Here is a 25,084-nt window from a genome sequence, read left to right as displayed (position 1 = left end):
ACAATGCAAATATTTGTTTTCAAGACCAGTAGACTGTGTAGGACAGTTGCTAGCGCAATTAGCATGTGGTTAGTGCAGTTGAACTAGTCCAGGGATAGTCGAACGTAATTGGCTTGAGGCTAGTGCAATTGAATACAGCTGGCTTTGAGACTAGTGCAGTCAAAACCTTGAGTGCAGGGAATGTTTCACGTACGTGAACGATTCACAACCATTCAGATAGAATCCATTCTATAGAAATATTCCATCTCAATGAGTATGAGTTGTATGTGAACATTCAACCCCCCTCCGATACCTCCTGTAGTCCTGTTCCTCATCCATTTTAGGAATCCCCCAACTCCCCCCCCCCCCAACACACACACAAAAAAAATAAAAAAATCAATCAGCCCTAGAGCACCCTTTTAGATGGTGGCCCCATTATGGAAGCAATGCTTCCTAGAATCGCTCAATTAATTCACAAATGATTCACTTGGTCCAAGTGGCAGATCATATTGCTTTTGGTCCTTCGGGTCAAATATCGTCAAATACCGTTCCGTTCATTGACATGGGCTTAAACTAAGTAAAGCATTTTCCTATAGACAAGGAAGAGGTCCAATCGGATATATATTTTTCTGGCCCAGCCCATATAAGGATCCCTAATCTCTCTCCAGTCCACATCCCTTCCCAGTTCCCCCTGTTTTACATTTTCGTCTTTAGTTTATTCCAGTTGTTTTCTCCTTCTGTGGTTTATACAGGATTTGCTTGATAGTTCAAGTACTACAACAGTAAGCTGCTTAGTATTCGCCGATATCTCATCAGTTCGAAAGAACCGACATCAGCGCAATACTTCTGTAGTTGGTTTGTCTTCGAATTCTCAAGGCATCACAGGTGATCAGTTATTCGTTTGCTTCATCATTTCCCTTTTACATCTATCGAATCGCATTTGTTTTCGTTGGCGGCGAATATTTGTGGTTTTACGTTACTGTACCTTCGTCATCTCTCTAGATTTTTTTATTTTTATTTTTTTAAAAATCTGGTAAGTTAGATTTTCTCTTTTAGTAGAGGTTTGATATTATTTTATGCCGGTAAGATAGTTCTGATAATTTATGTCACTCTGGTTACCTCTTCCAAGGAAAGATCCGTATGTTCTGGTTATGTTTTCTTAGGTTTTCAGCTGTCGTTATTGAATGTCTTGTTAATTCTGCAGGGCGACCATTTTTCTGAGTTCGATTTTTATAGTTAAGGTAATCGTGTAATATTGTCAATGGGTAAAAAGAAGCCAACTGTCCGGGAAGAGGAGAACCCTGTTGCATCTCAGGGTGGGACTAAAGCTAGGAAGAAGGGGCGTCTCATCGACGATGATGAATACTCCATGGGGGTGGACTTGTCTGAGGATCAACAGAATATGGGTCCTGAGGAACAGAATCATGAGGATGTAGCCATGCCGGCTGCTGGGAAGAAGAAGGGCAAGAAGGGCACCTCCAGGTCGGTGAAACTTAGAGATGAAGAGCAAGACAAGCTACTTGAAGAAGAGGAAGAGGATACTCCTGCAATTGCTTTCACGGGTAAGAAGAAATCCAAATCGAAGAAGGGTGGTAATAATGTGTTTAGTTCTGCTAATTTTGATGTCCTTGAAGAGGAGGATGTTAAGGACATAGATGAACATAAAGAGAATGATGATAGTGATGGAGAGGATGGGCCAGTGTTTGCTTTCTCTGGGAAAAAGAAGTATTCTAAATCATTAAAGAAGAAGGACAATTTGTTTACATCTGCTTTTGATGCTCTCGATGAAGGGGATGGTATTGTGATTAATGAACCTGACCAGCAACCAACAGATGGAGATGAAATTGAGAATGATGATACTCCTGTAATTGCTTTCTCTGGTAAGAAGAAGTCTTCAAAATCTTTGAAGAAGAGTGGTAGCTTGTCTACTTCATCTGCTTTCGGTGACCTAGATGAACGGGATGATGCCAAGGATGAAAATAAAGAGGAGGACGATAATGCTCCTGTTATTACATTCTCTGGTAAGAAGAAGTCTTCAAAATTAGCCAAAAAAGGCGGTAACTTGATCGCCAGCACACTTCTTAATGAAGAGTATAGCAATGACGTGTCTACATATGAACAGCAGTTGGTCACTAGGTCTGCTGATGAAACTATTGATGAAACTGTAGTGGAGAATGATGACATCCCAACAATTTCTTTATCTGGTAAGAAGAAATCTTCAAAATCCAAGAAGTCTTCAAAATCCAGTTTTGATGTAGGCCTCGGTGATGAAGAACCTGAAGAAACTTCTGTGAGTAGCAGTAGTAATGTGGGTGATGATAAGAATGCCGCTGATGCCAAAGCGAATAAGCAGGGCAGCGATGATATAATGGAGTCATCTATGAACAAAAAGAAGAAGAAGAAAGGTGGAAGGACAGCCCAGGAGCAGGATGACTTGGATAAAATTCTTGCTGAACTTGGTGAAGGCCCTCCCCTTCCCAAACCTACTGCTCCTCCTGAGGAGAAGGTTGCTCCCCATCTAGAAGAAACAAAGGTTCATACTCAGCCAGAAGAAGTTGGCTCAGTTGATTCCAAAGGCGAGGAAAAGGAAGCTGAAGAAATTGGCGACTCTGCTGCTGTGAAGAAGAAGAAAAAGAAGAAGGAAAAGGAAAAAGAAAAGAAAGCAGCAGCTGCTGCTGCAGCCATGGTGGAGGTAAAGGAAGAAAAACAGGAAGAAACAAAAACCAAAGTTTCTGACAAGAAAATTCCAAAGCATGTAAGAGAAATGCAGGAGGCACTGGCAAGGCGTAAAGAAGCTGAAGAGAGGAAGAAGAGAGAAGAAGAAGAGAAGTTGAGGAAGGAAGAAGAGGAACGTCGTCGGCAAGAGGAACTTGAGAAGCTGGCTGAGGAGGCTAGGCGCAGGAAAAAGGAGAGAGAAAAAGAGAAGCTTCTGAAGAAAAAACAGGAGGGCAAGCTCTTGACTGGTAAGCAAAAGGAAGAAGCTCGTAGATTGGAGGCAATGAGGAATCAATTTCTTTCTCAAGGTGGTGGTATACTCTCCTCTGCAGACAATGCTAGTGGACCAACAAAACGGCCAATATATCAGACAAAAAAGGCAAGGCCATCTCATGCACAAGTTAATGGTTTGGCTCATGGGAAGGCTGTAGAAAATGTGGAGGCTAACGAAAACCAAGAGACTGCTGCTGAGGTTACAGAGGCTGATAAAGTGGAAGAAGTGGAGCTGCCAAAAATTGAAGAGAAAGTAGAAGTTCAGCAAGTAGTTGAAGAGAATGGGGTAGAAGAAGAAGATGAAGAGGAAGATGAAGATGAAGATGAATGGGATGCAAAGAGCTGGGATGATACTGCAGTGAATTTGCCTGTTAAGAGTGCTTTTGATGAGGAGGAGTCTGAGCCTGTGGTGAAAAGAGAGGCTAAGTGTCTCACATCACCAGTTTCTGGGGATGTAGAAGCCCCTGCTGCAGAAACCAAAACTGCAGTTTCTAAAAAAGTTATTCCTCCACATATGCAAAATCAGAATCTTGAAAGTAAGGTAGACCATGAAGTTCAAGTTACGGATAATAATGTGAGAAAAGAATCTGCAGTGAAAAAAGAAGCACGGCATGCAGAGGCTGTCTCTAACCGGAGCCCTGACAACCTCCGTTCCCCAATATGCTGTATTATGGGCCATGTTGATACTGGTAAGACTAAGCTTTTAGATTGCATCCGAGGCACTAATGTGCAGTTGGGTGAGGCTGGAGGAATTACGCAGCAGATTGGTGCAACCTATTTCCCAGCAGAAAACATAAGGGAAAGAACCAAAGAACTAAAAGCTGATGCAAAGCTCCGGGTCCCAGGTCTTTTGGTCATTGATACACCAGGGCATGAGTCATTCACAAATTTACGGTCGCGGGGTTCAGGTTTATGTGATATTGCAATTTTAGTTGTTGACATTATGCATGGCCTGGAACCTCAGACAATTGAATCCCTCAACCTTCTGAAAATGAGGAACACAGAATTCATTGTTGCATTGAATAAGGTATGTTCAACTAGTTAATTTGCAGTTCATTATTGCTTTGGTGAAATTGTGAATCTTTTTCTTGGGGTGGGGGTGTCTCTCTAACCTTTCCCCTTTTCTTTTTTGTTCTCTGCCCCTCAATTACAAGGTGGATAGATTATATGGGTGGAAGACATGCCACAACGCACCTATTCAGAAAGCTTTGAAGCAACAGTCAAATGATGTGCAAAATGAGTTCAAAATGAGGCTGACTCAGGTAAACAAATATTTAGGCTTTTACGCTACTGTGGAGGTTTTCAGTCATGCTAACTGGACTAATTCTGTTTATTATTCTATTTTTCTGTATTTTTTTTATGTAGATTGTCACACAGTTCAAGGAGCAGGGCATGAATACTGAGTTGTATTACAAAAACCGAGAAATGGGGGAAACTTTCAGTATTGTACCTACAAGTGCAATCAGGTAAGTGCCGTGGATATTTGTTTAAGGTTTCAGGTGAAACCACTTTCTGATCTGATTCACTTCTTATATCTGTGATTTATGTGTAAATATAATAGTGGGGAGGGCATCCCAGATCTTCTTCTGTTATTGGTGCAATGGACTTCAAAAACTATGGTGGAAAAGCTAATGTTTAGCAATGAAGTGCAGGTACTCTTTCTCAAAATTGCATGCTTGTCATAATTGTGAAAACTTGTGGTTCTAATTTCAGCTTGTGACTGTACACCAGTGCACAGTTTTAGAAGTTAAAGTTGTTGAAGGCCTGGGAACAACCATTGATGTTGTATTAGTCAATGGTGTTCTTCATGAAGGGGATCAAATAGTTGTTTGTGGCATGCAGGTCAGCCTTCTGAAAGATATATCATATATGTATCATCTATCCTGTTTACAAAATGTTTGAAGTTTCTGATTTGTCCTTTTTTTCCATGTTAGGGGTCTATTGTTACCACAATCCGTGCTTTACTGACCCCCCATCCAATGAAGGAGATCCGGGTTAAGGTGAGATGGTCTTACCTTCTTGGCCCTATGCTTCTGTTTCTGTCCGCATCTTACTTGGTTGGTTTCATAATATGAGCACCGAGTAAAGAATTGATAATATTGAACCTAGGAAGTTGATAATGGCATAGATATATGTGTAAATTAAGAGGGTTTGAATGTATGTATCTTCTATGAACTGTATGATTAGATGCCTTGGTGGGGGTGGGGGTAGGTAGAAAGAACTCTAAAACCTTCCCAGACAGAATCCCAAGTCAAAACCCCACTCAAATAGAAACCCGAAAATTGACTGAAAACTCAGATCTCTCAGAATAACACCAAACTCTAGGAAACAGTAGTTAATAGGAAGGATAGTAATGGAGGACAGAATAGGAGAGGGGAAATCTGAGAAGAAATCAGATTAGCAGGGGAAAGAAGAAACTGTGAGAGGAAGAAGAAGAAGAAGCAGCAGGGGGGAGAAGAGGAGAAACCTTGAGAAGAAGAAGTAGAAGAAGGAAGGGGGGGGGGGGGGAGTGCACATGCACACAGCTTTAGGCTTCGATTCATTCTTTCATTCCATAAATCTTTACAATCGATGGAGGCTATCTAAATAGCCTTACATTGATTACAAAAGGAAATTCTAAAATTGGAAAATTCTAACTGAAATAAGACTTCTAATTTATCTTCATAACTTGCTAACCAAGAAAGAAGCAAACTAGGAACTAACTAACAAACTCAATCTTTTATCTATCAAATAAAAGAAACCAAAAAAGAAACTAGAATCTACTTAACAATTATCCAAACAAAGGAAATAACTTGCTGCCTAAGAAAACAAGTAAATAGAAACTAATATCTAATATCCTAACAACTATTGGCAGCATCTCTTCAAAGCCAGCTGTCAATATTGGACCCCAAGGTACTGTTCACGTGAACAGTAACAACAATCTGGCTGGCTGAATGGTGGCTCACATTGGGGCTGGTTTATTGAACCAAAAGAACTAGAAAATCCGGATCAACTGAGCTGATGTCCTCATTAGGGGGGGGGGGGGTTCCATCGTATTTTCCCTGCATCAATTCTCCCGGAGTTCAGAAAAACTCGTCCACGAGTTTTGTAGAACGATAGAATCAAAATCGTGTGATCGACGCCAACTATCAGTGTTCAACTTGTATAAAACACACTCCCCAAAAATCTTGGTTGAAGTAACCATGTGGAAGCACATAATCAAATGGATCAACAATGCGACCAACAGTCACGATTTTTTGATGTTCATCTGCCAATGGAATTGCCTGGATCGAATTCTGATCATGGAGTTTTAACTCATCATTCAACAATTCATGGTTTACTTGAAGCGCTCTTGTGGTTTCTTCATTTTATTGAAGTATTCTGTCCAAGTCTTCAGGATTCATTTGGGTAGTGGAGCTAAAGAGAAAAAAGAAGTGTGGTGTAACGATGGGTGGGGTTTCAGCGGAAGTTGTTGTGGGGGTCGGAAGTGAGGGGAAGGGTGCTGTGGTAACAGCAGGATTGGCTTTTCTTTTTTGTTGTTAAATGTGGGAGTGAAGGATGGGGTTGAGAGATTGCGGGAGACACAGGGATAGGGTTTGCTGGGGGTGGGGTTTGGCTTGGTGGTATGGTTGCTGTTGAGGTTCGGTCACAACTGCAGTGAAGAAGAAATAGAAAAGAGAAGGACAAAGAATAGAATGGGGAAAAGTGAGACTGATGAAAGAGCAAGGAAGAGAGACTGAGAGGATGAAGAATCAGAGAGAGAGAGAGGGGAAGAGATTCACCCAGGTTTGGGCTCTGATACCAGATAATGGAGGACAGAATAGGAGAGGGGAAATCTTAGAAGAAAACTGATTAGCAGGGGAAAGAAGACACCGTGAGAGGAAGAAGAAGAAGAAGAAGCAGTAGGGGGAGAAGAGGAGAAACCTTGAGAAGAAGAAGAAGTTGAAGGAGGAGGGGGGGGATTGCACACGCACACAGCCATAGGCTTCAATTCATTCTTTCATTCCATAAATCTTTACAATCGATGGAGGCTATCTAAATAGCCTTACACTGATTACAAAAGGAAATTCTAAGATAGGAAAATTCTAACTGAAATAAGACTTCTAATTTATCTTCATAACTTGCTAACCAAGAAAGAAGCAAACTAGGAACTAACTAACAAACTCAATCTTTTGTCTAACAAATAATAGAAACCAAAAAGGGAACTAGAATCTGCTTAACAATAATCCAAACAAAGGAAATAACTTGCTGCCTAAGAAAACAAGTAAATAGAAACTAATATCTAATATCCTAACAACTATTGGCAGCATCTCTTCAAAGCCAGCTGTCAATATGGGACCCCAAGGTACTGTTTATGTGAACAGTGCCTGTGTGAACAGTAACAACAATCTGGCTGGCTGGATGGTGGCTCACATTGGGGCTGGTTTATTGAACCAAAAGAACCAGAAAATCGGGATCAACTGGGCTGATGTCCTCATTAGGAGGGGGGGGTCCCCCATAGTTTCCCTCATTAAGGGGGGGGGGTCCACCATAGTTTGCCTGCATCAGATAGACACCCTTCAAAAGATGGGAATGATCTGATGAGTAGTTTGGGAGTAATTTAGGAAACAGTGAATCAGTGATCTCACGGGCGGAGATCCCAGAAATAGTGCAACTGAAATTAAATCCAATCCGACCAACGGAATTGAATTAAACTTGGGTTGATTCTCTATTTCAACAATCTAATCCAAACCCTCTAACAAGTAGATCGATCAAGTGGCTAGGATAAAACTAATTTTGAAATCCAAATTCTGGAATCCAAAATTTGCAGGTTTTGCGTGATTTCAGATAGCAGCCAAGATATTGATCTGATGCCCACCAAACTAAGGTCGAAGGTCACCTAGGAGATGCTCTTTGATGTCCCAAAAGTTGGGGCTGAACAGGTTACGAAATCAGATTTAATTAACAAATCAAACCAGGTTGAAATAGACAGAAAAACAGAGCATTCGCTGGTTTGTTAAAACTGAAATTAAGCTTTGTTCTGACTTTACCTGATGTTAGGAATCTGATATAGATTGAAGAATAATATTTCATTTTGAAATCAGTGATCAAATACAATCCAGCAGCCATGTTAATCGACAGAACTCAAAAGAGTATTCAGTTGCAGAAAAACAGAGTATAAACAGGAAGATGAAGTTCTATCTCAGGTGGAAAGAAGCCTATCGCAGGCCAGTGTATCTCACCCAGTCTGACTCTCACAGATTCTCAAGGCTAAACAGCATTCAAAACTTTAATTAATCAAATCATGAAAGAGGCTTAGGAGCCTTACATTGCTTAAATAGACTGAAACCAAAACTCCTATTCTAACTAGGAAAACTGAAAGCAAACTCCTACTATGAATAGGAGTACTAAAAAGCTATAACAACTTTGTTGAAAAAAAGGGTTTTTTTCATTTACCACCCGAGGTTTGACGTAATTATAAAAACATCCCTCTGTTTTAAAAAATTCTGCGTGCTCCCCTGAGGTTCTTAACAGTTAACAGATACCCCCATTCCGTTAGTCTAGGTCTAACAGTGTTAAAATCAAGGAGTGAACTGACAAAAATGCCCTTACAAGAAGAAAAAAAAAACCTGCAACGCATCTTCCCCAAACGATTTGGGGAAGATGAGTTGCAGGTTCCTTGTAGGGAACACCATGGAAGCTGAGGAGGAGCTTCATTTACCTGCCCTGAAACATTCAAGGCTTTGTATGATGAAACTGTTGGCGGTGGCAAGAGAAACCAGTTTGCAAGAGGATTAGGGAGTGTGAAGGTCTGAAGCACAGGCCCAACTGTTGTCATGATGGCTGCAATAAAAAATAGCTTAAATTGAAAGTGAAATGGGTTTATCCTAAATTGCAGAATAAGGAACCCATCACACCAGTAAAAAACCAATGGATTAACCAGAAGTGATAGAGGCTTAGAGAGAAAGTGGAAGTGGCTTACCAGGAAGCCGAAGGAGAAGTTAGAGATGACGGACGAGGCAATGGCAACGGCGGAAAGCTCGATATTACCAAGGTGACCGATGAAGATCTGCGTGGAAGAGTTAAGCCCATAGAGGCAGAGTATGTTGAAAGCGATAGGACCAGCGATGACCCACAGCTTCACTGACTCTTTCCAAAACACAAATTTGACATCGGTGAAGCTTTTCAACGGAGGGTAATCACCTTCCCCCGATTCAACTATGGTGGATGCCGCATGATGAAGCTCGTAAGTTTCAATGGAGACGCCGCCATCGATCAGCAGTTCCTCCATCTCCGGAGACTGCGATGATTTGCTGCTCTTGCTGACCTGTTGATCCTCTGTTTCCATTTTTTTTACTTTCCTAATCCTCGAGTATTCCTTCCACAATCAAGAAGCGGAATGGGGTGATGACTTTCAGACCACCATTGCGCTGGGTTGTTTCAGTTCAGCGGTGGTGGTGATTCTTCTTCTAGGTCACGATTGGGGAAGATGACACGGGAGGAAGATTGTGCAGAGGAGAAGATGGGATTTGGGATTTTCCCCTAAATTTCAAACCCTGAACGATAGAATGGTTTTCATTCCCAACTAGGAGGGGCATTTTTATCAATTCATCCCATTCTTTTAACGTTGTTAGTCCTAGACTAACGGAATGGGCTTATGTGTTACCTGTTAAGAACCTCAGGGGGACACGTAGAATTTTTCAAAACTGAGGGATGTTTTCATAATTACATCAAACCTCAGGGGTGGTACGTGAAAAAAACCCGGAAAAAAAAAATATTAACTAACTATTCCTACTTGAACTAGGAATGCAAATAAGCTACTACTAAGCCTAATCCCGTATGACTACCTTGTACCCACATTTTAGGCCCAATAAAGTGGCCCATTACAAAGAAAACACATGGAATCAAAGGCCGAATGCACATAACCCAACCCAAGGCTTATTTCCACAAAAATAAGCCCTCTAGGTGACTCATTTGCATCATGCCCCCTGCTAATTGTTCATTCTTACCATTCTACCTCTTTTTACAAGTCAAAAAAAAAAAGAAAAAAAAAAGGAGCTACCCAGTGCATGAGGCTCCTGCTATTGCAGGGTCTGGGAGGGGCAAATGTTCGCAGCCTTACACCCTGCTTCGCAGGAGAGGCTGTTCCAAGTTTTGAACCCGCAACCAACAGGTTGCAATAGCGCAACTTGACCGTTGCACCAAGGCTTGCCCATTGATTGATGAAGGAAATACAAACTCCAAGCAGAGAAAAAGAAAACCACAACTGATAGTAAAACAAAGGAACACACGGAGGATTATAGCTCAAAAACTAAGATTACTTAAACATAATCAAGGAGACTAGAACGAACAACCCCCATCTTAACCAATTCACTCCGCCAACTCATTAATGGTGTTTGGGAATTCCATTCAGCCAAACAATTCAGTCTAGGTGCTAAATGTTTATCAAATTGAATAAAGTGTGAGAACCTCCATGACTCTCTGACTAGTTAGCATCCAAACAATAACATTTCCAGAATCACTCTCCACTATTACTTGCTCGCTTCTACTACATGTAACAGAATGTAAACCTGCATTTAAACTGAAAATTCTGCTCGAGTGAAAGCCCTTTCCCGTTTGACCCAAATCCACACTCTCCGTCAAGCCACAAGGTAGACTAATAGAGCTTCCAATTCCTGAACCTGGTTTTGACTCCCATCAAATTTGGGCTTTGCAACCCCCAACAGAGGTGGTTGTTGATTGGGAATCATCTTATCCGCCGACACTTCCACCGAAGAAGACCCTTACCCTTCCCTTTGTTCGGAAGAAAAGGAGGATCTGGACAAAATGGATGAAACGAAAGAGATCCGAGTGAATGAAAAAACAAAGGATGAATTCCACTTTCATTTTAAAGAGACATCCTATAAAAGTAGCCCAGTTTTAAAAAATTCTTATCTGGATGGAAATCCAGAAAATTCGAAGTTAGGCATACTTAAAGAAGATGAAGATAAAGACAATTTCTGGTTTGAAAAACCTCTTGTTACTCTTCTTTTTTACTATAAACGATGGAATCGCCGAGCCAGCAATAAAGCTAGCAAAGACAGCTCTACCGCGAGCGAGTAGCCTTTGCCAAAGAAGCGGTAAGAGCTTACTTGTTTGTTGCCTTGCCAAAGTTAGGGGATGTCAGGAGTGAGGGAGTGAGATAGAAGTTTCACAGTGAGAAGTGTAAGGGTAAAAGAGAAGTGTCAAAGTTCGCTTGCGAAAAAAGGGTGGAGGAATCACAGACTACCAATTGGCATGAATCATCCATATAGATTCCTTTACTTCAGCCCAATATGCCATTTTGGTTGTAGTTCTGACATTATTGTCAGTCTCTCTAACTCCTTCCTGCCCTTCCTTGTAGCTTTGTAATTCTCAGCCAATTTTGTCTTAATCTTTTTCACTTGTATGGATTTATCTTTTCCTCGTTGATTTATCTTTGTACCCGAAGAAGGATAAACAATGACCTCGGGAATTATAGAATTATTAGCCTCATTAAAAACCTTTGGTGATCTCTCACCGGGGACGTTGAGTGAAGCTCTTGATGGTACGGTAACCTGGTCCCATGGTGCCACTGGGAGGATAAACAAATGAATGAGTTGGAAATGTAAGGAGGCCTCCCAAGAAAAGGTTTTGAGTGCAGATTGATTTAAAGAAGGCCAATGATCATTTTAGGTAATGTAACTTCATTCATGCTCTCTAATGCAAAGGGCTTTTCGTCTAGATGGGAAAGGTGAATCAGAGTATGAATTTACTTGGTCCATTGATCGATATTCGTCATGGCATTCCTTCAAATATTTTTTTTTTAAGGGGTAGAGGGGGGGGGGTGGGTGGGAGGGGAGCAAAAAGAGGTTTTAGACATGGTGGTTATCTCCCTGTTTGGTTCATAATTTAGTGTATACCTTTTGTATACTTTCCGAGGAAGTGGAAAAGGGAATATTATAGGTCAAGATTTGTTAATCCGCCATTTATGGATGACACAATATTTTTTGGGAGTATCAGGAAGATTATTTCCATTATTGAGGAGTGCAAATGCTGCCAATGTCTATCTTCTCCTTGATGAAGTGCCGGTCCACTCCGATGTGCTTTATTTAGTCATGTTGCACCGGATTGTGAGCAATGCTTATAGCTTCCTTGTTGTCGCAGTAGAGCCACATAGATAGGTCCTTCAGTATCAAACCCTAACTCCTGGACCAATCGTCTCAACCATATGGGTTCATAACTCCATGATCCATTGCCCTAAATTCTTCCTCTGCATCTAGCTACAACAGGCTGTTTTTTTGCTTCTCTATGTAACTAAATTACCACCTACAAATGTGCAATAGCCAGATGTAGACCGTCTGCCTAAGATGAATCCAGCCCAGTCAGCGTCTGTGAAACCTTCTATCTTCAAATGGTTGTGCCTAACATACAATAGTCCTTTCCTTGGAGAGGACTTCAAGTATTTGAGAATGCGGTATACAACATCCAAGTGTCTACTCTTGGGAGCATGCATAAATTGGCTCACCACTCCCACTGCATAAGAAATATCTGGGTGAGTCATAGACAGATAGATGAGCTTCCCACTAACCTCTGGTACTTCCTTGCATCAACAAGAGAGGGGCCAAAATCTTCTCCTAGCTTGTGGTTCTACTCAATTGGAGAACTTGCTAGTTTGCAGCCCCACATTCCTGTCTCTTTCAACAAATCTAGAGCAAACTTCCCTTGACATACGTTGATTCCCTTCTTGGACTTTGACACTTCAATTCCCAAGAAATACTTAAAGGGTCCCAAATCTTTGGTTTCAAACTGTTGGGCAGATAGGTCTTCAACATAGCTATCTGAGCCCTGTCATCTCCAGTTACTACAATGCCATCAACATAGACAATTAGGGCTGTAATGGTGCCATTGCCTCGCCTAGTAAACAAGGTGTGATCAACTTAACTCTGGGAATACCCATTCTTCTGAATAGCCTGTTTGAGGCCATATAGTGCCTTCTTGAGAATACACACTTTCCTTCAATTGAAGGAAGCTTGAAGCTGGGTGGAGTTTGCATGTACACTTCCTCTTTCAGGTCACCTTGGAGGGAGGCATTCTTCACATCCAACTGATATAATGGCTAATCTCTATTGTCTGCCAATGATAAGAGAACCCTTATAGAATTGTGCTTAGCCACAGGAACAAACGTCTCCTGATAGTCAATCACATACACTTGACTATACCCTTTGACCACCAACCTTGCCTTATACCTGTCAACCGCATCATCTGACCGATACTTGATTGTGTAGATCCAATTGGAACTCTTCCCTTGTGAAGATCTACCAATTTCCAAGTACCATTCTTTTTAAGAGCCATCATTTCCTCATACATGGCTTGCTTCCACTTTGGGTTAGACATAACCTCAGTGACATTCTTGGGAATGGATACAGAAGAGAGGGCAACAGTAAAAGCAACACCTGTAGGAGAGAAAGCATTATAGGAAACAAACTGGGTTATAGGATTAGTGCAAACTCTCTTTCCCTTTCTTACAACAATAGGAAGGTCTAAATCAGAAGGAAGAGAAGGGATGTCACCTAACTGAGGAGGATGTATCTCAAGATGTGGATCCAAAGAGGACTCTTGGTAGGCCTTTTTTTTTTTTTTTTTTTTTTTCTTTCTTTCTTTTGTACACAATTGGCTCTTTCTCATTACCAGAACCACTAACGTACTAATTACCAATATCAACCACATCTACTTCTTTGTGTTTCCTGATGTCAAGTATAAAAGGATAAATAGGTAGGGGAGAAAGAAAGGGATTATCATGAGCAGGCTTTTCACTCCCACTATTCTTTCCCTAAAGAGGATGTTGATGAGCAAAGAAAGGCACAAATTCAATGAAGGTGACATCTTTGGAGAGGATACGCCGGTGGGAGGAAGGATGGCAGTACTTGTAGCCTTTGGTGTTAGAAGAATACCCAAGAAAGAGGCATTTGAGAGCCTTTGGGCCAAGTTTAGTCCGAGAGGATATGTTAACATGGACAACAAACACACCCAAAGACCTTGGAAGGAAGAGAGAAAGCAGAAACTTGAGGAGTCAAGGTTTCCAAAGGAGATTTGGAACCAAGGAGTTTTGTAGGCATGCGTTTGATGAAAAAAGAAGCGGCAAGAAGAGCATCAGACCAAAAAGTTTTAGGAACATGCATGCCAAATAAAAAACTCCGAGTGACCTCCAATAAATGGGGTGTGTCAACACAAGCCAGCTGATGGATAATGCTATTATCAGTAAAGAAGTTTTGGATGCGACCAAACATGTACTCCCCCCTTTGTCAGAATGAACAGTTTGATTTTAGTTTCAAACTGAGTAAAAATCATTTGATAAAAAATCTTGAATCCATCATAGACCTCACTCTTATGTTTCATTAGAATAGTCCAAGTAGTGCAGGAATAATCATCAACAAATGAAACAAAGTTGTGATAGCCAAATAAAGAGGTAGTAGGAGAGGGTCGCCAAACATCAGTACGCACAATGTGGAAAGGAACAGTAGATCTATTACCATGATATGGATAAGACGAACGACAATATTTGGTAAACATACATGGTTCACATTAAAAGACATGGGAAGAAGAAAAAGAAGAAAATAAATGAGGTAACTGTTTCCTCATTACAACAAAAGATGGATGACCAAGGCGTTGATGCCATAGGATTACAGAATCCACAGATTTACTATCACTATAGCCACACGCATAAGACTGATCTGTGGGCAAAAAAGGTGCTCGAGGTTCCAGAAGATAGAGCCCTTTCTCCTCACATTCACTGCCAATAATCCTCTTCATCACCAAATCTTGAAAAAGACAGTGAGAAGGAAAAAAGTGACACAACAATCCAGGGATTTAGTTAAGTGAATCACAGATAAGAGATTAGTGGCAAAGTTAGGCACATGAAGAATGGAATCAAGGGAAATGGAAGATGTAATAGGAATACTGCCCTTACCAGAAATGGAGGAAAGGGAGCCATGAGCCACCTTAACCTTGTCCCTACCAAAACAAATGGAGTAGGAATCATAATAGTGGGACGTAACAGTCATGTGGTCAGTGGCACCAGAGTCAATGACCCAAGATGGGGCTGTGGTAGAAGAGGATGTGGAGGTTTGCAAAGCTGAAGATGAGGAGTTTGGTACTATAGATGTAGAAGATGAGCTACCCAGCTCTGACATGACCCTGCGAAATGCAGCAATATCCTCCCTGGTGAGTGAGCTGGAATCAGCCTGTATACTAGGTGAGTACTCCAGAGTATCAGTCTCAGTCATCACAGAATGTGCTCTAGCTCCCCCCCTCTACGACCTCCACATGGATCAAGGGGACGACCATGAAGAACCCAACACCTCTCTCTAGTGTGCCCAGGTTTCCCATAACAATTACATTTGGGCCTATCTTTGTCATCTCCACGGGGTGGCCCTTGACCTCTGCCACCACCACGCCAACCTCTTTGGAAGTTAGAAGAAAGAGCAGACGGCCCAAGGGAGGAACCAAGTTCCATGGCTACCCTGCAAGTCTCCTCACTTTACTAATAACTACACACCTCATCTAGGGATGGAAGAGGAGACCTGCCCAAGATTTGTATACGGATGGGCTCATACTCCGGGTTCAAGCCACCAAGAAGAATAAGAACATGCTCCTTCTCAATAGTTCGGTAAACCTTTGCTTCATCTTCTTGGTTGGACAGTTGAAGATCCCTATAATGATCATACTCTTCCCAAAGACCAATGATAGTATTATAAAATTCAGAAATAGACCTATCCCAGTATCCCCTTGCTTCATGGTAATGATCTTCTGGAGAAGTTGATAGTTTGATACACCTTAGCAGAATCACCAACTCGGTCAAAAGTTTTAGACACACTATCCCTGATGTCCTTGGCAGTTTCCTTTCTTATAAATCTCCTCCCAATCTCAGGCTTCATAGAGAAGATAAGCCAAGTCATAACTGTGGAGTTATCAGTCTCCCATTTTGGATACGTTGGGTCATTTGGATTGGGGGCTTTGACGGTGCCTATAACATACCCTAGCTTCCCCCTACTCCGGAGGGAAAGCTTTACAAAATGTGCCTAGTCCAAGTAGTTGATATTGTCCAACTTCACAATGGAAATCTGGGTATTTGGATTTTCAAAAACCACCTGAGTAGGAGGAGCACCGCTCTAAACAAACTCTATGGATTCATTGATCCCAGACATGATGAAGAAACAAACTTACAAAGTACGGTTAGTACCCAAAGTCAAATGAGGAGTATATTCTCAACCCAAAAAAGCCTTTCAACCATTGGTAAACACAATCCAACAACCAAACAAGGCAAATATTTCAAAGAAATTCAACTCCACCACATTCTTCAAAGTATAGCTTCATCACACAACCACTAGAGAAGCTCAAACAACATACCTCATTACCTCACTGCCACCAAGCAGCCGGAAGCATCACAGATCCATTTGACAGGCAAAACAGAGAAAAACAGGGTCTGGCGGTAACTTGAAAACCAAGGAAAAATGAGTTGTGGAGTAACAACTCTTAAAATCATGGAACAAGATCATGGGGGAATGGAAGTTTACCCTTTTTGTTTTGGTAAAAGGGAATGGAAGTATACCCTAGGTCGATCCAAAAGGGCCCAACTTCAGCTCCAAAGCTAGCCAGATCAGTAACTTCCTCTTTGGCTGGTTTTGCTCGATTTGACCTCCAAGTGTATCCATGGTCCTCGTTCATGTTCTTTGTAAGTTTCTTCAAACATTTCACAGAATAATCTCTTCCTTGGAACCCCTTTGTAACCTAGGGTTCCAAAGAGAGGAGAAAAGAAGAACAAGTAAGTAACTCGACTCTCAAACCAACAATGTGTGCTCTGATACCAAGTTGGAAGTTAAAGAATGTAAAAGAACTAGGAGAAAGATGAAAGTAGAAGGTTGGAGAAGCAGAGGAAGAGGGAGAAGAGAAGAAGAAGAGAGAAGATGGTGGAGAAGATGGTGGAATGTTGGGTGTGAGAGAATTGTCTCTACCACACCTATATTACTTCGCTAATAAGATGTAAGGAATTGCATACACCTCCCTAGGAAGGTAAAAGGTAAAAAAGAGAAAATATAATATAAGACAACTAGACAATAAACTAGTTCCTAAAGTACCCTTATTACATAAACTCTAACATTTATTACTTCTCCATTCCTGATTTTCCCCTTCTTTTAAACTAATTACCATATGTCCTTAGTTTCCACAATAGTACAATACCTAGTATACCTCTAACATTTATTCTTTAATCACCATTATATCCCTCCCCTTACCTTACTACTAAGTTATCCTTTAAGGTTTTTCTTTATTTACAATCCTGCCACTCTTATAAACTCCTAAATAATTGCAGTTTTGCCACTAATCCTTTTATTTGAGTCTTCTATTATTTGGTTGCCCCATAGTGAACCCAAATAGGGTATTTTGATCCGGGATCGCGTCACCCTCCCTCCCCCCCCCCCCCCCCAAGGAAAAAATTAGCATTCATTCAGTGATGCCTTGTTGGAGATCTGGATAGCTATCCCACGTGCTTATGCCTCTCTGATGTTGGGCAGTGAGGAATTGAGCACTAAATGATACTGGGAATTTCACTTCTGGTCTTCATTCTTCCACTCTGCTAATATGACTCAGATTGTTATGATCGGTAATTATCTGAAGATTCCTTTTGTACCGTCATGTGGAAAACTATTGTTGAAGTTGTTACACCCAGTGGATCATTTAGAGGGGGGGGATGAAAGTGATATTTAAAATTGTTCCCTCACGTGCACTCGCGTCAACAAATACCCGTAATCACAAACACAATCCACAAAGCACACTCAGATTTAAGTGGTTCACCCAAAGGCTACATCTACGGTGCAATGGCTACTCGAGCACCAACTTGAAAAGTGGCATGTATGTATTTGCACAATACAAAATAATTCCACTAGCACCCACCCCTTACCAATTACCAAAATTCAACACAACACCCACTGTGTGTGGAACTACAACCCCAACTACACTTGTCACGCACCCATGCAACAATGTTTACAAGCAATCACTAGAAAATAAAGGTTTACAATGAAAACACCTAGTACATGATGTTTACCCAAACCAGAGTAATTATACATGAAAAATTGATGGCAAAAAATAAATCAGAAATAAACCCCTAATTTCTGTGTCTTCAACTAATCTCCACGAACACCTTATCAGACAAGGTGAGATAATTCCCAGAGCAATATGACAGCAACAGAGTAGTAACAAATTTAATGGACAGCAGCAATGCATAAATCATCAACATAATCAATTTTTCAGATGCAGGCATTCTCAATATCTAACCGAACCTCAATATGGTAGCAGCAACTTACTTGAAGCACTTTAGATTTTCAACTCCTTGTACCAGCAAATAGGACTTTGAAACATCATAACTGTAGCACATGTATAGCAGCAACTATAACAGAAATACTTCAGCCCTTTCGGATTCAAAATGGTTGCAGTAATTATAGGAAACCCGAGCTTGATTCTTCTCTGCCCTATCTCTGTTTAACATCTCTTGCTGTATTCAATGCATAATGGAGAGCACTCATATCACAGCAGCAATGTCACCAAGAGAATAACTATTCTGCCTGCAGGTAACCTTGATATTCCAAAACTCAAATAAGCAAACAACCAGGGAACCTGAGGCCATTAATCTTTCTAATTCTCTCCTCCTCCTTCAATGCATCATAACAGCAAACCGGATGATCAAAGTAGCTTGCTCGCACAACCTGAAATTCGCAAGGTAGCCCTTTTATACATACAATAGTCCACAATAGAGATCTCATAGTCATGCATGATGGGAGTCTTGAAATTCTTGGTCTCCCTCTTCTTTAACTCCTCTTTCCTCCTCTTGTCCTTGCTGTACTTGTATGTAACCAAATCTTCTTTCTTCTTCCACACACAAGACAACTCTTTGATATTCTAGGACTCTCGGGTCCTCTTAAATTCCAGCAAAAAAGAGGGGTCGAATCAAACCAGATTTGTGGGTAGAACCCTGCTGTCCAGGTGATTGAGTCCATCCTACTTGGACTCCTTGCTGGCTGCTGCACTATACATATTATGCCCTGCTGTAACAGATAGAATATAACAGCAAACGAACCTGCATCTCATGTGGATTAATAACAGTAGGAGCCCTACCTAATTTCAAAAAGCTAAGCTGCCCATCCTTTGTTCCAATCCACGCACAAGAAAAGAAATCCCAGCCACAATTTATGTCTTCTAATTTTCAACTTAGCTGTACTAGTGCACTGCTCTATTTCTCTAGGATATTTCATGTGGAAAGACCATCAATTGAATGCAATTTCAGTCCACCAAGTGTTTCAATCCTTTTCAACTACTGAAACCTGTCATTGCATATGGACAACCAGCTGAACGATTAACACACAAAGTCCTTGCCGACCTTATCTTGATATCCAGATCAACAAATAGGACTTTGCTGAATTGTACGAGTCCTATGGGAACAGTAACTCCATCTTCATTCAATCTAATCTAGCAGACACCTGGACTGTCCATGCATGACTTATTCTGTTAGAATTCAACTGCTGATACCCCTTCTTGTATATATCTCTTGGTCACTCCTCCTTAGGCATTCACGCACAAAAGAACTCCTTTTACTTTTAGGATACTCCTTGTTACCGCAGGCTGCCACAAGGTTGTGCATGCACAAGAAGGTATATTGATTCTTAAATTCTTAATTATCATAGGACAGCAGCAAGTAATCTCTTTCCTCCCCCATTTTAATACATATTTCATATCATATGTAAACTTTGTCCATATAGGACACCACTCCTTAAACAAATAGCTGCTGAAACAAAAATGTTGGGCTGGTCCCACCATTATCCAACAACAACTCACAAGAGATTTGCACATTCACCATGCACCATGTACTTGCACCATGCACCATGCACCATGCACCAAAGTTGCTGTTCAACTAATGAATAAATTAACACTATATCTGAGACATTTAATGGCTATATCAGTGTCAGAATATTGAACCAATGAACCGAGGAAGTGATTAAGTGAACCAAAATTATGAACCAAGAGCTGAACCAGACGTCAATAACTGAACCATGAGCCATGCATTGTACTATGAGCTGATATTGACACCCAATTTAAAAAACAATAGGTGTTGCACATTTATGCTCAATACATAGATAATAGAAGCAATTGGATGTCCGACTCGGGCCTATATGACATGACCGATCGATAGAAATACTCCTTCTTTGTCAAACCTTATTCCTTGGTATTTACATGAGATTCCTCTTTCTTATTCTTAAGCAAGCCCCCGAGAGGGCTTAGTTGATCCATCCTGTTTAACCAACCATCAGGCGTTGAGCTATCCCATATTGTAGAGAGAAGAAAGGCATTCACATTCGGGCACTCACAGAGCTTTCTCTCCTAGTGTAGCGGCGAGGGAACAAGTTGCCGGAACTTCAACAACGAGTTTATGAAGCTACGCGATTAGAAATTGATCCCTATGATCGAAGTTATATACCTGAATCCATTTGCGATCCCGAGTTTCCAGACACATCGCACTTCCGCTCAGGTCCAGGCTCCACTCGTCCCTAAGACGGATCAAAGAAGAATGGGGAACCTCTCGCTGGTTTTTGGAATTCGACATCAGGAAGTTTCACACCATTGACTGACATCGACTCATCCCAATCTTTAAGGAAGAGGTCGATGATCCCAAGTTCTTTTACCCCACCCAGAAACTCTTTTCCGCCGGACAACTCGTAGGAGGTGAGAAGGGCCCTTACTCCGTCCCACACAGTGTACTACTATCAGCCCTACCAGGCAACATATACCTACACAAGCTCAATCAGGAGATAGGGAGGATCCGAATGTTTCCATATCACACTAGACCAAAGTTGAGCAATCTTGTTCTTGTGGATCCTAAAGTAGGTGTAGCATTAGCTGACTTTTAAGAGGGGGTTTCTAGGAATGTATTGGCCTATTTGTCATTGTAATCATGGAATGCGGTTCTTGATGGCCGGCCTTTTCTAGTTTGATTAGATGGTTGCTAGTTCCTGTCTCAGTTGATATCCAATAAATTAGAAAGAAGACACAGAGAAACAGATTCAACTAAAGATGCTATTGACGTACTAGAATACTACTTTTCTTGAATGGGCTTGTTATCTTGAATTATGTTAAAAAGGGCATACCCAGTGCACGAGGTTCCCTCCACTGCGGGGTCTTGGGAGGGTCATAATGTATGCAGCCTTACCCCTGCTTTCGCAGAGATGCTGTTTCTAGACTTGAATTCATGACTACTTGGTCACAATGGAGCAACCTTTACTGTTGCACCAAGCCTGCCCTCATTATCTTGAATTATGTTATTAGGTATGAATTCTTTTGCTAATGGTCTTTGACACCAAATGACTATTTTCGTTCTGATTTTTTTTTTTTTTTTTAATGTTTTATGTAATGTTTTTCATTAATCTTTGCTCTAGTTGTGTTAGTGTAGTTCAAACTTGTCTTTGTTCATTTAGTAAGCCAAAGCCTTCAACTATCACAAGATTTCTCGACAATGCACATAACCAAAGTTTGAATGCAGTAAAATATGTTCAAGGGATATTTTGCTTTGTTTCAGGGACAATACCTGCAACATAAAGTGCTGAAGGCTGCACAGGGTGTAAAGATCGCAGCACAGGTAATGTCAGCTTCCCAAATGATCTTAGCTTGTTGATTTGGATATTATTCATATAAGTAATAAGCATGTGAAGTGCGTTTGTGAAAACACATTTTTATGGCATATATTTGAAGGATATGTAAAAATGCACATATTTGATACCTTAGCCATATTATTTCTTTTTTTTTTTTAACGTGATATTTTATATTTCCAAAAAGTTAATGTGCATGTTTTATATTGAATCTATCAATTTCGGAACAAAATTCCATGCAAAGCAGCCATATTTTTTCTGTCATGCACTTCAATAACCAGTGAATTTCCTGAAATGCGAATAAGTGCCTAGTTGAGCACCCACATGGCCATGAATTTGTAGAGTGCTGTACTTTATGCTGGTAGTTCGGACACATGCTTGTGGAGTGGGGTTCTGAGGGACTCTTGTATATTCTGTTACTTGCAGGGTCTTGAACATGCCATTGCAGGCACTGGGTTGTATGTGGTGGGACCTGATGATGATGTGGAAGACATCAAAGAAGCAGCAATGCAAGACATGAGGGCAGTCATGAGCAGAATCGACAAGAGTGGCGAGGGGGTTTGTGTGCAAGCCTCTACTCTTGGTTCATTGGAAGCATTGTTGGAGTTCTTGAAGAGCCCAGCAGTGAATATACCTGTCAGTGGTATAAGCATAGGTCCTGTACACAAGAAGGATGTCATGAGGGCCAGTGTCATGCTTGAGAAGAAGAAGGAATATGCCACCATCTTGGCCTTTGATGTCAAAGTGACACCTGAGGCTCGTGAGCTGGCAGAAGAGACTGGAGTTAAGATATTTATTGCTGATATCATTTATCATTTGTTTGACCAGTTCAAGCACTACATTGATAATCTGAAGGAAGAAAAGAAGAAGGAAGCTGCAGAAGAAGTAGTATTTCCATGTGTTCTGCAGATTTTTCCAAATTGCATTTTCAATAAAAAGGACCCTATCGTTTTGGGGGTTGATGTTGTCGAAGGCATAGCTAAGGTATGCAATGGTTCAGTTTCTTGTTTACTCTCTTTGATGACAAGACCTGGCCAGGTTTCATTTTGGCCAGTTCATGGTATTTGAACCATCAATTTGTGGACCCAATTTACTCCTGAGTTAAGTCCCCTCTCATTTAACTCTCTCGATTCTGACTGCAAGTCTTAAGGTTTCAAGCTTTGGAACATCAGTAAGTTCAATTTTACAGCTGACTGCTGACCCTTGACTTGACATGAATATCCAGGACAAAATATTTTTGTCAACGACTGATGTATAGTGTGATGAGACCCAATTTTGTCTTTCCCTATGCTAGGCCTTCAATTTTACTGTCAAAGTCCTGGGGCCAAAGCTGAGAGATTTTAGAGTAATCACCTCTGTTCTTTTTGTCATTATTTCCATCCTGTGTGCATAACATACATTTTTGGCTTCTGTGAAGGCAACAAGATTCGCGACCGGGAATTAGAAATTAGGAATCTTACTATGACATCGTGAAGGAAAAGGTTCTTGAAGTTTTGCTTTAGCATGTAGCTTGGGAGTTTGTTTATATTTTGACAACGAACTGTTTCTCTCTGAGTTCAACATTTTTTACATTTTACTCACCTAAAGTTTGTGTCAGTCACATTAAATGCTAATTATAATTTATGGACAATTGAAACTATGTTTTCCAGTAGAAAAAGGGGTTAGGTGGGTTAGAAATTGAGATGAATCTGGGTGAAGGGTTGGCTGCCGGACCACCTGTTTTATGTCTATTAAACTCTTTCTTTGATCAGGCGTCTGTTAACATTTTTCATGTAACAATTGAATTCCAACTGCATTGCTCTCAGGTTGGGTCGCCAATATGTATTCCTTCGAGGGAATTCATTGATATTGGACGAATTGCATCTATTGAAATAAACCACAAACAGGTTGATGTAGCCAAGAAAGGGTCAAAGGTAGCTATAAAGGTAAGGGGGCAGTCTAGTGGGGGATCACAAGTGTTTCAAATATTTATCTTTTAGTCTTAAAGAGTCAGCTTAATTGGTTCTAATTCATTATCTTTGTGTTGCAGATTGCTAGCACCAATGCGGAGGAGCAACAGAAGATGTTTGGGAGACATTTTGATGAGGATGATGAGCTTGTTAGCCACATCACTAGGAAATCTATAGATGTGCTAAAAGCTAATTATCGGGTAATTTCCTTGTATCCGCCTGTAGTGTTTCTTCTACTATCATGGCTGTTTAGGTATTGACCTAATTTTTCTTTTCCAATTCCCTAACCAATTATGTTCAGGATGAACTGTCTATCGAGGAGTGGAGGCTGGTGGTGAAGCTAAAGAACCTTTTCGGGATACAATGAACTTTAGCAATCACACAGTGACTGTGCTCCTGTAATATACACTATTGCAACCGATATCTTCTCAGGCTCAAGAAAGCAGGTTGTTCAGGTGCTCCAAGGAAACAAAGTTTTGATGTTGATCTCTGGGATGAAGAGCAATGGGTCTGGGAAGGTTGGGTGTCTGGAGGTTTGGAATATATTAGGAACCAGGGGAAGAGAAAAGGTTGTCAGAGCAGTAAAATTTCGAGGATAACCAATGGTCAATGAAGCTTCAATGAGATTTAAAAAAAAAAAAAAAAAATTCCCTCGGCCCAACTTTGACTTGAATTAGTTTCCCTTTTGGGTTATTCCCCACGGTACTGTCTATAGGATATTTTGGGAGAATGTTCTCTGTGCTGCTGCACAGCCTACGCTCAGGCACATGGGCAGTCTGTGCAAGGGGGGCAGGGTGATCATTGCACCCACCCCATGTGCCTGGGCGTAGGCTGTGCTGTGGCACAGAGAATACTGCCCCGGATCTTTTTTACTTCTAAAATTTCTTCATTGCTGTGAGAGGTAGGCCAGATGGTTTTATTCGAAACCAATGGAAGACGACTTGTACAGAGGTTTGGAATTTTGTCTTATTTGAGTTTCGAAATGTGTTCTGCTTGCCCACTTACGGTGTAAATTTGGCTCCATCCGAAGTTATCCCGGAAAAATAGGGCCCAGGCTTTAGTGCTTTACAATCGTAGATCGGGGCCGTGTTAAGATTTTCAGGCCCAAGCTCAGGTTAGACCCAGCCTGAGCCTTCAGTCTAAGCCTGGCCAATGAGAGCACGCACATGGGCATTGAAGTGGATGAGATTTTTTATTTCATGGGGGTAGGGTGGTAATTTTGTGTATTCTTATATTTGATGCAGATGTCACGTGATCAGGCAATGTTCTTTTTCCTATATAAAACAAACAACTCAGCTTTATCCCAACTAAATGGGGTTGGATCTTTGCCCCTCCAATCAACTCTATTCGACGTCATACTTGATTCTAGGCTTAGGCTAAGCATTTCTATTTTCACCACTTCTCCTATGGTCATTTTAGGTTTATCCCTGGTTCTTTTAGCTCATTCAATGTGAATCAAAATAAAAAATCACTCTTCCATACCGTAGCATCCAAAGCATCCAAAGGCATCTATTGAACATG

General features: G+C 41.0%; 1 protein-coding gene across 2 annotated transcripts; it reads left to right on the top strand.

Annotated features, from left to right (window-relative positions):
• The first annotated feature begins 674 nt into the window (after positions 1-674).
• LOC122658040 (eukaryotic translation initiation factor 5B-like) lies at positions 675-24,230 on the top strand. Of its 2 annotated transcripts, none has more exons than XM_043852896.1 (12): positions 675-864; positions 1,184-3,994; positions 4,122-4,229; positions 4,333-4,433; positions 4,529-4,619; positions 4,699-4,809; positions 4,902-4,967; positions 21,545-21,604; positions 22,041-22,598; positions 23,420-23,539; positions 23,644-23,763; positions 23,865-24,083. In XM_043852896.1, the coding sequence occupies exons 2-12, from the start codon at positions 1,241-1,243 to the stop codon at positions 23,928-23,930; spliced, it is 4,155 nt and encodes a 1,384-aa protein (XP_043708831.1). In that variant the 5' UTR covers positions 675-864; positions 1,184-1,240; the 3' UTR covers positions 23,931-24,083. The 2 variants fall into 2 exon arrangements, with proteins under 2 accessions (XP_043708831.1, XP_043708830.1); XM_043852895.1 differs by lacking the exon at positions 675-864 and adding an exon at positions 24,091-24,230 and having other exon boundaries at positions 1,097-3,994; positions 23,865-23,969.
• The last annotated feature ends 854 nt before the right edge of the window (positions 24,231-25,084 follow it).

This window comes from Telopea speciosissima, chromosome 4, assembly GCF_018873765.1.
Source record: "Telopea speciosissima isolate NSW1024214 ecotype Mountain lineage chromosome 4, Tspe_v1, whole genome shotgun sequence".
Taxonomy (NCBI): Eukaryota; Viridiplantae; Streptophyta; class Magnoliopsida; order Proteales; family Proteaceae; genus Telopea; species Telopea speciosissima.
Note: the sequence above shows the minus strand (reverse complement) of the source record. Positions and strands in the feature narration are given on the sequence as shown.